The sequence below is a fragment of the Gracilinanus agilis genome, chromosome 1 (genome assembly GCF_016433145.1).
Source record: "Gracilinanus agilis isolate LMUSP501 chromosome 1, AgileGrace, whole genome shotgun sequence".
Classification (NCBI taxonomy): domain Eukaryota; kingdom Metazoa; phylum Chordata; class Mammalia; order Didelphimorphia; family Didelphidae; genus Gracilinanus; species Gracilinanus agilis.
In genome coordinates, this window is record NC_058130.1 from 334,155,266 (window position 1) to 334,172,588 (window position 17,323).

Genomic DNA, 17,323 nt, shown 5'->3' on the forward strand with positions numbered 1-17,323 from the left:
TTTGGGATTTTCTTGGCAAAGATACTTGAGTTGTTTGCCATTTCCTTCTTCATCTTATTTTGCAGTTGAGAAAACCAGCAAACAGGGTTAAGTGACTTGCCCAGGGTCACACAGCTAGTAAGTGTCTGAGGTCTAAGTCAGGTCTTCCTGACTATCCACTGTGCCACCTACCTAATTCAGTGAAAATGCTGAAACAAGTCATTTATTAAACATATTCAATAAAACACAAATCTGAAATTCCATTCCTTTTCTCTGCTATAGATTTTGTTTCCACATCAGTATTTTTGTAAGTGGTCTAGTTCTTCATATCTTAAATCAACATGTTTGTTAGAGTAAGTAATATATATTGAGCAGATTTGTGGGTCAAAAATCATTCTGTAAACCTCTCAGTGTTCATTGCCTGTCTTGTAAACACTTTATAAATAACTTTATAAAAATGTAGTTTATTGAAAAATTTTATTTTTTGTCAGTCATTTCTCCCAGCAAAACTTCTTCTCATATCTAAAGTGAACCCTTCCTTGTGAAAGGAAAAAACAATTAAGCAAAATATATACTACAGTGACCACATTTGACATTCTATACATCATTCTATTCTAAAAGTTCCCCACTTTTCTGCCATGAGGAGAGTGATGTATCATTTTACCTGTCCTCAGGCAACTTGGTTTTCTAGTAATTCACAGTTGGGCTATCTTTTAGTGGTCAGTCTCTTTACATTGTGGTTGTTATTATTGTATATTAAACTTATTTCTTAAATAAGAAACTTGTCTGTTACTTGCTTTTGTAGATGTAAGGAACTTTTAAAAGTGACTGCCACATTACTGTAGCCTTTGTAAATTTTGGTAACTTAACTAAGGGATCTTTTCCTTCTACCACTCATCCCCATGCTGGCAAACACAGTACTGATACCATCTTGAGTAGACTTTCTCAGTTTTTGAATGACTCTGGCATCTTATTTCTTGAAAATAATTAATTTACCTTTAGTATGCATGCATTTTCTCACAGATATTTGCTCATTATCATAAAGCTAAATGATTAGTATTACCCATCTTGCAGACAATAGTATTTTAATTTCCCCCATTGAGAAGCCTTTGGTGAGTGCCTGTGTATATATATAAACAAAAATAAACACACACACACATAAAAGATAGTCTTAGATCCACTCTCCTTTGGCATTAGGGTTATCTTGTAGGATAATAACTTAATTGGGTAAAGTTCATTGTCTAATTATTTCTATACGTCTACACCTGAAGTTTCTTCCAGTTGTGTGAACAAAGGTAGAAAGGTGGGAAATAAAAGGAAAGTCAGGTCATTGGACCATAGATTTTAGAGCTGAAAGAACCTCTAGGAACTATTTGGTCCAGCCCCCTTATTTTGAGGATATGGAAACTGAGGCCCAATAAAGTTAAAATGATTTGTCCAAGAACACGTGGGGGTTGTGAATGACATAGCCCTAATTTGAATCTTGGTCCTCTCATTCCAAGACCAACACTCTTTCTTTTGCACTATAATAATAATAATAATAGATACATATATTGCTTTGTTTTTCTCTCCAGCAGTAGCATTCTATATACTTCCCCCCCCTTGTTGTATATTTTGTATTTATTTATCTGTGTTGATGTTTTCCTCAAAAGAATGTAATTTTTTTGAGGATAGGGACAATTTCATTTCTGTCTTTGTATCCTTTATATGCTGACCCATAGCTTGAGTGAGTGAGTGAATGATGTCTGTGGTCTCATTGATGGGACCACTCCCTCAGATGATATAGATTGCAACACAGTCTGTGGGATAGGTGATATCCTCCATGATAGGTTAGCCCATTTACTGACCTGGGCCCTTCCTCTAGATAGAAAGATGTTTTGTGGATATGTAATGGAACCCTCTTGACTGCCCAATGGTTTTTTCCCGTATATAAATGGCCCATATTTTTCCTCCAGTCTTTCTCAGGACATCTTATATTCCCCTTCCCTGTGTTTCTCTGTTACCCTTTGGGTGACTCCTGACTGTTTCTTCTGTGCATGTGATATTCTATGACATAGAACCATACAGCATTACTGGAAGAACAGTGATCTTGAAAAAAGATAGGCTTCTGTTTCAGGAAAATACATGGGATCATTTTAAAGCCTTCTGCAGTTTTACAAAGGCTATTTAGCCTTTTATTCTTTTCTTGTTTAGACTGGGCTCAGTTCATTCACAGAATCTGTTCAAGAAGAAGGAAGTGATGGGCCAATTATATGGATTATCTCTCCAACTGTATGTCCCGGTCTTATAAAAATATGTTTTAATTTTTTTACACAGAATGAAATAAAATTTAGAGTTTAAAAATGGAGTTGGGAGGGAGAATTTTTTATACACCAGCTTCTAAAATTTCCAAATAGAAGACTTAAATTTTGATACCAGTTTACATAAACTGAGTAGGAAAAAGGACAATACATTTTAAGATCTGAAGGGCTCAAACATAAACTTAACATAAAATTTAAAATGAGCCTAGTTTGAGTTTGAGTTAACATAGTCCAACTTAGAAAAATTCTAATTGATTTGTGCTAAATTATCCACATAATTTCTTCCTGTGCCCGATAAGGGCTTACTTAGTATTGATCTTTCCATTTTAATTTGTAAGAGAATTGTCCTTTAATAGATCTTTTACCTGTCTTTGAAAATTTTGATACATTTCATCAATTTCAAAGAAATGGTCTTTATTTCAGTGTAAAATAATGTCAGTGTGGCAATTTAATTTGGAAATAAACCATATTTTGAGAATATGTTTTGTATTTGTTAGTAAAATATCAAAGTATTTAAATAGGAATTCTTGTTTCTTCTTGGTGTGGATAGTTAGATTAAACTCTCGAGTGATTAGGGATTTCATGTAGGAGGCTCTGCAGCGTTCTGGAGCTTTATGTGTTCTGTATATTACCCACAAACAGGAGCATTACCTGTAGAGAATACCTTTTTAATTTGGACTCTGCTGTATATCTTTCACTTCTCTGCTCTGCTTACGGCAATCTCTGGCATTATACTTAGTTTGGCACACCACGGTTTAGGAAAGCATTGATAAACTAGAGAAGGTACAGAGTACAGCAGCCAACGTGGTGAAAGGCCTCTAGTTTGGGCCATTTGAAGATCAGTTGATAGAAGAGAGGAGACTTAGGGAATATCTTCAAGTTTTTTGAAGAATTATAATACAGAAGAACTCCGCCAAGGAGGGTCCCAAGCCTGACTGAAAAAGGAAGAGGGTTGGGCGCGAGGCTAGCAACCTCACCTCGTAAAAACATCACTTGCTACAGAAACTGCAACCTCATTAAACCAACAAAACCAACGATCGCCTAGTCTGGAAGATTGCTCTCCAACAGAGTCCACGACGCGTGCTGGCAAAAGCCAACAAACTCCAGGTCTTTGTTAACAGATGCCTACATCAAATCTTGAACATCAGATGGCCTGAAAAGATCTCCAATACCAGACTCTGGGAAAGAACAATTCAGTATTCCATCAGTCAGGACGCTATGAAAAAAAAATATGGAACACACCAGGGAGGAGGAAAGTCAGAAGGCCAAAACAGACCTGGCAAAGATATGCCCAGTTGGGGGAAGTTGCCCAGAACAGAGTCCATTGGCGTGAGATGCACAGTTGGGGGAAGTTGCCCAGAACAGAGTCCGTTGGTGAGAGATGGTTGCGGCCCTATGCTCCTTGGGAGCCAATAGGAATAATAATAATAATAATAATAATAATAATAATAATAATAATAATAATAATACAGAAGAGGGATTATATTTGTTTTGTTTGGCCTTTAAGAGCAGAAAGAGGCATAACTAGAAGCAATGAGAAATTGAAAAGTGGAAGTTTTAGACTGGACGTCAAAAAAAAATTCTTTATTTAGGGTTATCTCAAAGTAAGGGCAGCTAGGTAGCACAGTGGATAGAATGCCAGACCTGAAGTGAGGAAGACTCATCTTCCTGAGTTCAAATATGGCCTCAGATGGATGCTTACTAGCTGTGTAACCGTAGGCAAGTCACTTAACCCTCTTTGCCTGTTTCCTCACCTGTAAAATGACCTAGAGAAGGAAATGCAAACTTCTCTAGTATCTCTGCCAAGAAAACCCCAAATGGAGTTAAAGAATTGGATGTGACTGAAATGACTAGACAACAACAACAGCAAAAAATGTAAAATGGTCAGGCTTGAAAGTAGTGAATTCTTTCTCAACTGAAATCTAGAAACAAAAGCATGAGGACTTCCTGGATATCATATAGTAAGGATTTTTTTTTTTTTTTGTACATAGGTTAGGCTAAATGGCCACTGTGTGTTTTTTCTGATTCTGAAATTCTCTCTGCTTCTTTGTAATATCTTGGGTGAGCACACATCTCCCTGTTTTATGCCTTATTTGAATATGTTGAACAAAGTTAACTTTATTATATCTTTACTCACTTATTATTTTGTTTCCATTAAATTTTTTTTCTCCCCACAAATTGAAACACAAATAAATCAACCAATATTTACTAAGCCCCTAGGTGCTGGGTAATATAGGAAACTGCAAAGACTTGTAAACTACAGACTACCTTCTTAGAACTTTCAATGAAACTGGACAAAGAGATATAGATTCATGAAAAGTAAAATAAAAACTACTTAGTAATTCATAACATAGTTAAAGAGGTCACAAATCAAAAATTGTCAAGTGATTCATTTTGACAAAAATTGCTTTAGTAGTTTAGAAGAGGAAGAGATCACTTTGAGATGGAGTGTTTAGGATAATATAGCAATTGGGATTTGAGCTGGAATATGAAGGATGAATGGGTAATAGTGAAGGAAATGGCATTCTAGGTGGGACTGGTCTGAGCAAAAATCTAGTGGTATGAACAAGCAGTAGGGAGGAGAGTTGGGAAGCTCAATAGTTGCAGATTGTTGAAAGGTAGAGTAGGTCCAAACTTGAGTGCCAGTGACAAATAGTGTTAATGTCTTAAACTGTTTCCTGTATATATAAATATTTCCTTGATGGAGGGGCACTTCTCTCATTTCTTTTGCTCTTTACTGTCTTTAGTTGATTCGGGAGGTGCAAACTTACCTCGACAAGCAGAAGTATTTCCAGATCGAGATCATTTTGGTCGTATATTCTATAATCAAGCAATTATGTCTTCTAGAAATATTTCACAGGTAATTTTCTTGTTTTTATTATGAACTTAATCATCACAAAAACAAACTTTTCAATATGCAAATGGAGAGTGAGGAAGGGAAGAAATTTCCAACATAAGTGCTTATTGGATATAATTGGCATTAATAAGTATTTGTTGAATTGAATAAATCATTTCTCCTCCTATATTCCTGGTCTAGTATAAAGCCCCATTGTGATTTAGATAAATATGTGATTGACATATAGGTAAATATATAATGTAATTTCATCTTTTGAATGTGTAAATAATTATAACATTACAGATATACTTAGAATTTTTTCTTGAAAAGCTTCTAAACAGAGCTTGTTCTACTCCTCTCTAAGGGCATTTGGGCGTACATTTTTATTGAGTTGTTTAGTTTTCATCAATTATGCAGTGACATTTCATTTCTCTTGTCTCCATTTGAGTGATGGAGTATTTTTGTTTTGTCTGGTGTCAAAGCAAAAGAAATTCCTTTGGCTATATAGACATAAACACTTTAGGATTATGGGGATTAGAGAAGTAAATGTGTCTTGCAGGACATTTGATGTAGCCTTAGGTGTGTGGTTTAATACATGTTGAAATATATATTCTAGTAATCTGTTCATTTTTCATTTGTGTGACTTTTCTACTATATGGCAGATCTTACAAATTTTTCCCCTGAGAAAGCATTTAGCTTCCTCTTTTTCCTTTTTAGTCTTATTTTTTTTGTCAAATTATTCCACTCTTGTTTTTCTCTTACTTTTGAAAACCTGCTGACAGTTTTTTCTCTTCTCTTTTTCCCTTCCTGCCATTTGTCACTTAGCTGTGCTTTGTGTGCTTAGTTCTTTTCCTTGTTTTTTTTTCATACATCATTCCCTTTTAACCTCTTATATTATTAGGGTAGTTCTCCAAATTTCTCAAATTTTCCTTCTTTTGAGTAATGGAATGTTTTGAACTGAACCTAGTGTTCTAGAATGGAGAACAGGTTAATTGCATGAAATTTCGTACTTTAATTCTACTGACCTTTATTTTTTCCTTAACTGAAGCATCTTGACAGGTAGTAAGGTACATTTCAACATGAAATTTTCTTTTGTACACATTAGAATAAATTGGAGAGGCCTCTTTACTCTCATTTATGATAACTTTTCTCATATGAGGTTAAAAAATCTTCCTGTCGACTTCTTCCACTTAAAATAAATCTAATTTTTTACTTTTCATGTCTATAATAATATTACCATTGTGGTTTCATTTTGTAATCTTTTTTCAGCAGATATTTACATGCCCCTAAGGAAAAATAATGGGCATAATAACAAAACATTCTTTCCCATATTTTAAAATAACTGTGGTTAGGTGATTCATTGTATTATTAATTTCTCCCTCTTGCTTATCAGTTAGTCAACCATTCATTTATTCTTTGTACTATACTAAATGAAATAAGAAGTTTTATATAATAACAGTTTGTATTTATATAATAACAATTTTGTGCCTTGTTCAGAGGGACATGAAACTTTTGCAAACTTCATTTTGTTAGTCTGTCCAGTAAGCCAGAACTTCTGCTGCCAGTTTTAATTTGCTTTTAAGATAACTAGACTATTTGAGAGATAGTTGAGGGCTGTTTATTCATATGAGAGAAATTCCTCAAGGGGAAAACATCCCCTTTTAACAAACTGTTCTTTAAAAAAATAACAGCTGACATTCCCCTCCAAACATTCAACTACACCCTTTTGAAAATATTTTCCCTAAAAAACCAACTAATTTGTTATACCTATATTTGACAGAAGCAGGGTCATGTTTTTTAATTTTGACAATATGGTACAGTCAACTATAGTTTGCCAAATGTTTGTTGCCCCCCATGTTGACTTTATTGATATTTTGTTTGTTGTTAATTTGGCTCTATTTTCTTCACTCTTCAATAATTCACTCACATTTTAACATATTTCTCTGAAGTCTTCATATTTATTATTAACTAGTCAAAGCATTTTGCCCCAAGAACTTCTTTGAATTGAGAGTTTAATTTAAATATTGCCCATCCCAAGATTTTCATTAACATACATGCTCATTAACATATCATACCTTTTCCTCTAGCCCAGAATCATCTCTTCTGTATAGTGTATAACTTACTTGCTGCAGAGTGGGGACCTACATTTCAGACTTCCTTCTCAGCCCTCTCAGACCTCCCTATGGATTACTTTTAGTTAAATATGTATCTTAGTTCTTTATGAGAAAAGTTCCTAGCACTTATCCTAGATCACTATCTTTCCTTTAATAACATCACTTCAATGTGATCACATCTCTTCTTTTATATCCCAAGACATTCCAGTTATTAAAATATCTTTGCTACCATCATATCTTCATAGGTAAGTAATGAAAATGCCTACATTTTAAAATTGAGGTATAGATCCTAATCAGCTTGTTTTGGTTGTAGCAACAAATGTGAGATTAGAATTAGGGTCTTTAGATCATCAATTCTGATGACACCATTCTGCCTTTTGATTTACCTTTCAGGCCTATTATTATAATTTTATAGCTTGTCTTTTGTGTGTGTTGGATTCCAGATAGCAGTAGTAATGGGATCGTGTACAGCAGGAGGAGCTTATGTCCCTGCAATGGCTGATGAAAGTATTATTGTTAAGAAGCAGGGTACCATTTTCCTGGGAGGACCTCCCTTGGTAAGTGAACAGTTATTTGTAATCACCTGATTAAGAGCATCCTACATTTTTGTACCAGAGGGAAAAACCATGGAGTCTGCTAGATTGAAAGTTCTCAAGTGTCATCACCTAGCACCATGTTGGCAAACCTATGGAACACATGCTATGCCTGAGGACATTTCTCCCATCACCCACCCCTCTGCCCAGCAGCCCAATGGGAGCACTTCCCTCTTCTCCTATCTGGAGTAAGGGGGTGGCTCACATGTAGGGTAAGGGTGCAGTTTGGGCATTTGTTCTCTAAAAGGTTTACTATCATTGAGTCCTAGCACTATGTTTTGTACAAAGTAGACCCTTAAATGTTTATTGAATTGAAGATTTGGAAGTAACGCTTTCTTCAAGGACAATAGGATTCCTGGTTTTTAGAAGAGTTGGTGGGAGATAAAACTAATAGTGGCTTACATTTTCATTAGCCATCTCTATCTCTGTGAAAAGGTAAAAGAAAAGGAATTCATTAACTCTTGGCTCTTGTATGAAGTAGAGACTTATTGTTCAGAACTAGAAAAGTTCAGTTATGATTGAAATCCAATACCCAATTTACCTCACAGGACTGAAATAATTGTGAGCTCTTAAGGCATTTGAGACCGTGTTATTTGGTACTGTGAAAGTAAATATGTGGACTCAATGGATAGAGAGCCAGGACTAGAGTCAGGAGGACATGGGTCCAGATCTGGCCTCTGACACTTCCCAGCTATGTGACCCTGGGCAAATCCCTTAACCTCAGTTACCTAGTCTTTACTGTTACTCTTCTACCTTGGAACTGATACTTAAAAGAAAGAAAGTAAATATGACCCAAAAGCACCAGGGCAGATATTTCTTGTTGATTTATTAAGACTGATAAGTAAGTTTTACAGCAGTTTTATTTATTTCTTATGTATTATTAGTTTACTTCTTTTTATTTATTTAACATTCTAGACTCTTCCCAGAGTGGTGGTTTATTTTCATTTGAAATTGTAGTTAAAGTAAAATTCTTTTTCATTGTGTTCACATTTATTTCTGTGAAGTGGGGGAGTATCTTCCTGACAATGTCTGGAAAAGTGATGAAACATACTTTGGTGACTGATTGCCTTATGCGAGGCCCAAGAGCAGCCCTGTAAAAGGACATAGATTTAGTTATATGAAAAAATGATACAAATCACTATTAATTATAAAAATGCAAATTAAGACAACTCTGAGGTATTACCTCATACAGAATTAGAATTATTCATGTAACAAAAATGGAAAATGATAAATGTTGGAGGGATATGGGAAAATCTGAAAACTAATATAACCTTTGTGGAGTTGTGAACTGAGGCAATTATTCTGGAGTACAGTTGGGAACCTTGCCCAAAGAGCCATAAGACTGTGCATACCCTTTGACTCAGAAATACCACTACTAGGTCTATATCCAAAAGAGATCAGAGATAGGGGAAAAGCACCTACTTGTTCAAAGATAGTTATAGTAGCTCTTTTTGTGATGGCAGAGAATTAGAAACTAAAAGGATGTCCATCAATTGGGGATTGTCCGATCAAGTTGTGGTATATGGTTATAATGGAATACAGTTGTGCCATAAGAAATGATAAATAAAATGATCATAAAAACACCTGGAAATACTTATATGAAGTGATGCAAAGTGAAGTAAGCAGAACCAGGAGAATGTTATACACAGTAATAGTAATAATGTATAATGATCAACTGTGAATGACTTAACTGTTAGCAGCAATGCAAGGATCCAAGACAACTCCAAGTAACTCATGAAAAAAAGCTATCCACTGCTATAGAAGGAACAGATGGAGTCTGAATGCCAATTGAAGCATACCATTTTTCAGTTCCTTCATGAATTTTTTTCTTAAGTGATGTGTCTTCTTTCACAACATGACTGACTTGGAAATACATATTGCATGATAGCATATGTGTAACTTTTATTACCTGCCACCTCAAGGAAGGAGGAGGAAAGGAGGATAGGAGAGAGAACATGGATCACAAAATGTCAGAAAATGATTATTAAAGTTCGTATCAAGTCATCTGGAAAAAAGTGAAAAAAGGCATAAAGTGACAATTTGCAAGAAATTTATTGCCCTTAAAGAGAAAGGGGCCATATATTGCTTGTCTGTGACATGAGATGGATTGGAGAATAGAGAGAAAATAGGCAAATTGTTTTGCTTTCAGAATATGAATAATTATTTATACAGTATATTTCAGACAAAAAGATATACATACAAGGACTTTTTCTTAGAAACAAAATAAGTTTCTTCCTTATTTTCTTTTTAGTGAGGGATAGGGTATGAGAATTTGGATGCTTGAGGGGCAGACGGACTAGACAGCTCTTGTTTGAAGTTTTGTAAAGGCAAGAAGCATCATATACTAGTGACAAGAGTCCTACAGTTCTAGTCTGTGCTTGCCACTAACTAGGTGGATGACTTTGTATGGAAGATCCTTAATCATTCTATGCCTCTCTTTTCTAATCTCTAAAATGAATGGGATTAGATTGAAAGGTTCCTTTGTGAAGTAACATGCTGCAATGTTTTCAGACAATAAGCATTTATTGAGGGCCTACTACATGTCAAATAATATGTTTTCGGCTGGGGACACAAAGCCAAAAAGTATCAGTCCCTGTCCTCAAGTAGCTTACATTCTCCCTGGGGAAACCACAAAATCACATATAAATAGATACAAAATAAAGGCAAGGTATTTGGGAGGAGGGGATGAAGCCCTTTGAAAAAGTCTTATGTCAACTTCAAGAACCCTCACTATTCCTTATTCCTAGGTTTTCTTTGAAAGGGGCATAGTAGCTGCTGACAACTCAGGGAAGATTTGGATTGATTGCCTGAGCTTCTTTACAGCCCCATAGTGAAGCCTGTCCTTTGCAACTTTTTTTAGTATAATTTGAGACTTCCCTTTGGCAGTGTGTAAAAGTTCCTAGCTCAAAAAGTCTTTGGGGAAAAAGAGACAGAGAGTTAGGAAGTAGGAGAAAGAAAAATGCTGTGGCTTGCCATAACCTGCTAGGTTTGGGAGGTTTGGAGATTTCCTCTTGCCTCATGCTGGTTTTGATGCACTGCCAGAAGGTTTCATCATTCCTGCTGAAGCCTGGCTTGGAGTCTGTGCTTTTCTATACCCTGGGATGACTGCCACTCCTGTGACAGAGGCAACATTTCTTGGCAAGATGCAGTGACTTCCCTCTAGATCCTGAGGACACAGTGCTCCTTTGATAATGGGCAAGTTATTATCTCAGTGGTTCCAGATTCTTTAGATAGACCTGGGAACTTGAATCAGGCTTGTTCTGGATTTTCTACCTTCTGTTATCACTGGTAGGGTGGGAGGAAGCTGCAAGATAATTTGTTTGATGTGGCACAGGTGTTGAGTGCTTGCTGATAGATATTCTTGTCATCACATGAAATTATTCTTGTTTTCATGCAATTTATAGTGAAGAGGTTTGGTCTTTTAAAGTAGAAAACTTTGGGATTGGAGGCTCTTGACAATTAAGGGAGTTTGGGCTACATTTTTATAGCATGGAGTAAGAGGAAGCAAAAAAGAATGGATAGAGAGCAAGCCTTGAAGTCAAGGAAGGCCTCAAACATATATGACTTTCAGCAAGTCATTTAACTGTTCAGTACCCCAGGCAGCTCTTGGGGTTCATAAATTGCATAACATTTGCCATTCTGTATTGGAAGAAGTTTCTTCACTGTAAGTAAGGTTAGGCTAAAGTAGTAATTGGAGAAATATTACCTGAGGTCCTTATAGGGGCGGATCTTGGTGGCAGGTGAAAGAGAAAACCAAATAAACTCGGAAGCTGTTGGTTTTAAAAAAAAAAGTTATATGGCATCCCTACCCTGATGAAATTATAGTTCTGGACAAAAAAAAAACTTAGAATAGCCATTGGGGAAGGTGGGAAAAATCGAGACAAATGCACCTTTACAGCACAAACTTGATAATTTTTAGTATGTCTAATTGATTTCCATTTAATGACATGTTAGAACTTGGAAACATCTAGGATAAAAGCCAGATGACATTTTGATATGCTAAAATAACTCTACTAATCAAGGTTAATAAAAAAGAAATTGGTTGTACTAGTATGATAGTTATCTGAAGTGCATCTTAACAGATTTTAGGGAGATGGGCCAACTTGTGTATCTATATCTGTAGGAGACAATTTTGTTTTGTTTTGTTTTTTTTTAACCCATACCTTCCGTCTTGGAGTCAATAGTGTATATTGGCTCCAAGGCAGAAGAGTGGTAAGGGCTAGGCAATGGGGGTCAAGTGACTTGCCCAGGGTCACACAGCTGGGACATGTCAGACCAGATTTGAATCTAGGACCTCCTGTCTCTAGGCCTGGCTCTCAATCCACTGAGATACCCAGCTGCCCCCTGTAGGAGACAATTTTAAGAAAAACTTTTGCATGTTTTACTTTGATCCTCCTGAGAGTTTGTTGAGAAGAAACCTAGTCTATCTCTGCAATTGTGTCAGAGTTCACTTGCTGTAACTTTCCATAGCTACCCTGAAAAATTGCAGAGGTCAGTAGTGTGAGATTCTAGAGGAATCGTCAACAACTATTTGTTTGTTCTGCCATTTCTTAAAAAATCTAATTTAAAATCTGAACTTTTTATTAATTTTTAAAAATGTGAATTTAATAATCATTAATAAATGAACATTGTAAGATGTCAAGAATGGGGAAAAAGTTGGGATAAGGAACTGAGCTTCTGTCATGTAGTTTTTTGTTGTTGTTTATTTTTTATTTACTGTTTATCTAAACCCTCCTTCCCCTCCCCACACCATAAAAGGCATCTGGCAAAATACATAGATAATATCTTTCATGTTCTATGTCTCAGTTCATTCTATAGAGGTGAACATTTGCAAGTTATTCTTTAAATATTAATCTGTAGCTGTTTATTATGTTCTCTTGGTTCTACTTGTTTCATTCTTCATTATTGTATATAGTTCTTTCTAAATTTAAAAAATAATATGCTCATCATTTATTATAGCACAGTATTACTCCATCACAATCACATACCACAATTTGTTTAGCCATTTCTCAATCGATGGACATCCCCTTTTTGTCCAGTTCTTTGCCACTACAAAAAGGGCAGCTATAAATATTTTGGAATAAATAGGTTCTTTTCCATTTCCCCTAATTTCCCATGGAAATTAAATCAGCAATGGTATTGTTAGGTCTTAGGATATACACGATTTTATAGCTCTTGGCATAATTCCAAATTGTTCTCCAAAATGGTTGGATCAGTTTACAGTTCCACCAACAGTATGTTAGTGTTCCCAGTTTTCTACATCCCCACCAACATATGTCATTTTGCCCTTTTGTTATTTTAGCCAATTTGATGAGTGTGAGATTTTTACCTTAGAATTGTTTTGGTTTGCATTTCCCTAATCAGTAGTGATTTAGAGCATTTTTTCATATAACTTTGATTTTTTAATTCAGAAACTGTATATTTTGCTCATTTATCAGTTGGTAAATGCTCTTATTCCCATAAATTTGACAAAATAGTTTTACTTAAAAAAAAGATCTACATTAAGCTTATTAAGGTAGTCACAAAATTGTTCAATTTATATCCCCTTTTGTGATTTTTTCTAATGTGCATTCACTGCCTTTCATTTAGTACGATGAGTTATTTGATTTTATTTTTCAATTTTAGCTTTCTTCCACTTAGCACACAGCAACCTAGCACATGCTTAATTAAAACTAATGCTTGATGATAAAATCATATGATTTTTAGTTTTAAATATTCATTGTAATCAGATCTTCCTAAATAAAAATACCCTCATAAACCCCCAATATTACAGTGTATCTGATTGTGTTCATTCCTTTATGTAGCCTTAAAAAATTTAGTGTGGACTGAATGTTGCTTAATAGAGGAAACATTGTTTCCAATTTCTTTGGGAAAAGATGACTAAGAACACACTCCTGGAGGTACATAATTACATCCTTCCAACTGAATTAATGCTTCATTAAAAAGCTTTTGATGTAGGGATTATTATGAAATCATTTCTGTGCTAGTATTTAGATTAATGCTACATTATAATAAAAGCTTCCCCGTTTGAAGAGAAAAGCAGAGTATTCAACTGAAAGAAGGTCTAATTAATACCAGTTCCTAAATGATGGAATTTGGCATTTAGAATTCTAATGGGGAAACACTTGTGGGTTTATCTTACTGGGTTTAGAGAAAGGGGAGAAAGAGAACTGACTGGATAGGGATAACAGACTGGATTAACAAACTGGGGAAACACAAACCCCACCAAAGTACAAGGAAAGGGCAATTATGGATTGGCAGTTGATACCAACTGCCACCACAGATCCACCTAGCCTGGGAGTCTGTGAAACTAGCAAATGAGTAGACTGGGACCAAAGAATTATAAAATGCAGGTTTAATACAGACTATAGGGTTAGAGATGATGGTAGAGGTCACACTTAACCTAAAACACTAAGGATCAAATTCAGGGTTAAAAGTTGAAGATCTGGGAAATCCCTACATTACACTAACAGGCAGCTAAGACACAAGGGACAAATGGGATCTCACATAGATGGTCAATAGGTCTTGATCTGTAGTAGTCCAAGTATACTCCCAAAGCACAGGAACCAGCCAAATAACTCTTCAGAGAAACATCGGGGAGACTAACTTTGCTTTTCCACCAAGCAAGTCAGAAATCTCAACCTCTATTCCTTGATCCTGCTAGTTGTAAGGTCTCAGGTGTTGCTTAGAGATACCCAAAATCCACAGATCTCTCAGGTCAGTGGTTTCCCCAACTCCTTCAAAACTCCAACTGTCTTTTGGAGAGAGTCCACTGTGTTCCAGGTTGGAATCTCAGCTCATGCCTGCCTGTCTAAGCTTCCAAAATGCTTTAAAACCTATTTCTGTCTTACAACTAAATGACTTTTCTGACTCATTCCTATTAGGATTTCTCAGACACTAAGTCACTTTAAATTTGTTAATCAGCCTTTATTTTTTATTTCTTTGTTCCAATTATCAAAGGAATGGAGAGTTGGATTGGTGAAAGTTCATTGATTTCTGTGTAAATTTGGGCATTTTTGTAAACTCTTAAGTATTACAGAGTTTGGTTCTCTTTGAAGATGTAAATTTATTTTAATCACAGGAAGGCTTTTTTGTTTTGTTTTGTTTTGTTTTTAGTTTACTGAGGAGATGAAAAGCAGTCAACATTATGGCCCTAGTGTGGTTAAACTAAGTTTACTTAACATTCCAGTTTTTCCATCTGCAGAAAGAGTTTTATTCAAATAAAGAGAATTGAGATTATGGTTTTAGACACTTTGAGATTAATTTGTTTGTTTTTCAGGTAAACCTTAGATTAAACAAAGTATTTCACATTGGTTAACAGTTTTAGGATCATATAAGAAGGGGTCTTGGATAAAAAAAAGAGCCAAATGTTATTTGTGGGACATTTTTAGTTAAGAGAACTTGGGATTCCTCTTCATTCTTTTTACTTTTCCCTAAAAGGATGTGATAAACAAAGAAACAACACAGATATGTGGTAGACCATGTCAAGGTATACCTCTGGTTCATGTTGAGAGAGAACTATTACAGTCTTGCAGGCAGAATTGTCTTTAAATGCCTCTGATTAGCTAGGTGTTTATTCTATGCTAGCACCTCTTCGAAGGAGAAAATTTACTACTAATACCAATTTATAACCTTTCCCATCTTTCAAAGATTCATCTTTTTTCAGAATTGACATGTATACTTTGGGATTCTTGAGCCCAGTGGGAAGGAGGTTAATAGCTGTAGTTAGGTTAGAACACAATCATCTTGGGGGAACTTTGTGTATACTCCTTTATGGGCAAAATCTTCCACCGAAGATGAAATCTCATGTACTCATATACTAATCCTTTGCTCTTCTAGGTTAAAGCAGCAACTGGTGAAGAGGTATCAGCTGAGGACCTTGGAGGTGCTGACTTGCATTGCAGGTGAAACTCAGAAACTGTTAAAAAAATGATTCCACCTAAGTGCCAGCCTTTCTTCTGTAACAGATGGGTGTATATCTAGCCTCTGATTGTGTTTAAAGCCAATATCTGATGCTATCAGAGCTGCATTCCCAACATCTGCCTGCCTACTGTATGTAGCCAGAGGGGAAAGAATTCTCTCACTATTGACCGAGCATAACATCAAGCTCTGACAGGTCCATTAAACCCTCTTCTCTCCCTAATATACTTGTTTTGTAGGGCTTGCAGCTCTTTTAAGAGGAAAGGGAATAAAAATAGGAAGATAAGTAATGAATACTTGGTAATCAGTATTTGTTTTTTTGAGAAATAATCATTTTTTTTTGCATAGAGTTTTTATTAACCAAAACAATTGGACAGCTTACTTTTAAGGGAAACTACTTTAAATTTGTTCATTCATTTTTCATTTATTGAGCCTTTATTACATGTTCAGTATTGTGGGAGTTCCAGAAGAAGCTGAGAAAAGTAGTCTTTACTTGAGAGAATTTATGAGTGAAATAAAAAGATAATACATGAAACAATGTATGAAACAATGAAAAAAGAGTTACAAAGCAAGTATATAATACTGTCATCTTTATGATCTGAAAAACCACCTAACTGACTAGACCTGTTTCCTTCTACCTTAAATGACCAGATTGGACTAGATAATATCTGAGACTCGTTTCAGCTCTAATGTTGTATGAGTAGTTTGTGATATGTTATGAAGTGGTGCTTAAGGGAACTGTATGCTGTAAGTGCAAAGTGAAGAAATGATCAGAATGGAGTCAAGTTGATCAGAGAAAGTGAGCTTTTAGGCTTGAATACATTTGGTTTGACAGAGTGGAAATAGTGGTATTTCAGGAGAGGGAGATCTAAGTGTGCAAAGGCATTGAGAAAGGAAAGAGCATAAATGTGTGGTAGACCAGTCAGAGAGGGTCCAAGCTAGAGACTAACAAAAACTTCTTCCACAGATAACACTTTAGGGTTTACAAAGTGCTTTATAATCATAATCTTTTGGGGGGCTACCTTAGGCATTTTTACCCCAATTTTACAAATGAGGGTTAGAGACTCAGAGAGGTTGAGTAACTTTCTTTTGGTACATCATGTCAGAAGCTAAATTTGAATCCCTCTCCCCTATTCCAAATCTAGTGCTTTATCTACCATGCTTGGCTATGTTACTTAGAGATGACTTAGAGGCAGAAAAGTTAGGAGTTAAAAAGGATTGGAGATGAGGTAGTCCAACCTAAACCTGAAACAGAATCAACTGTGCAGCAAATTTAACAAGCACTCATCTGACCTTTACTTAAAGAGGGGAGGGGAAAACCAGCGTCTAAGGGAAGGGAACTTCTTTCTGGATAGCTTTAATTGGTTTTCTTTTACATTGTTTTGTTGCTGTTCTGTTTTTTCTTTTCTATATCATTATCACTTGCCAGTTTTTGTACCCCACTCCCTCCAGCTAGCTCTAATTGCTAAGATGTTTTTTTTTTTTTTGCAGGAAGAATATTTTTTTTAATTTTTTTTAACATTTATTAATATTCATTTTTAACATGGTTACATGATTCATACTCCTCTTATCCCCTTCACC

General features: G+C 35.6%; 1 protein-coding gene across 1 annotated transcript in view; it reads left to right on the forward strand.

Moving 5' to 3' along the window:
- Nucleotides 1-17,323, forward strand: part of MCCC2 (methylcrotonyl-CoA carboxylase subunit 2) — a 124,498-nt gene that overhangs the window by 34,570 nt on the left and 72,605 nt on the right. Inside the window, exons 6-8 of the mRNA XM_044662988.1 lie at nucleotides 5,027-5,139; nucleotides 7,673-7,786; nucleotides 15,662-15,726. Coding sequence (XP_044518923.1) covers nucleotides 5,027-5,139; nucleotides 7,673-7,786; nucleotides 15,662-15,726 — 292 coding nt within the window. The remainder of the gene's footprint in view (nucleotides 1-5,026; nucleotides 5,140-7,672; nucleotides 7,787-15,661; nucleotides 15,727-17,323) is intronic.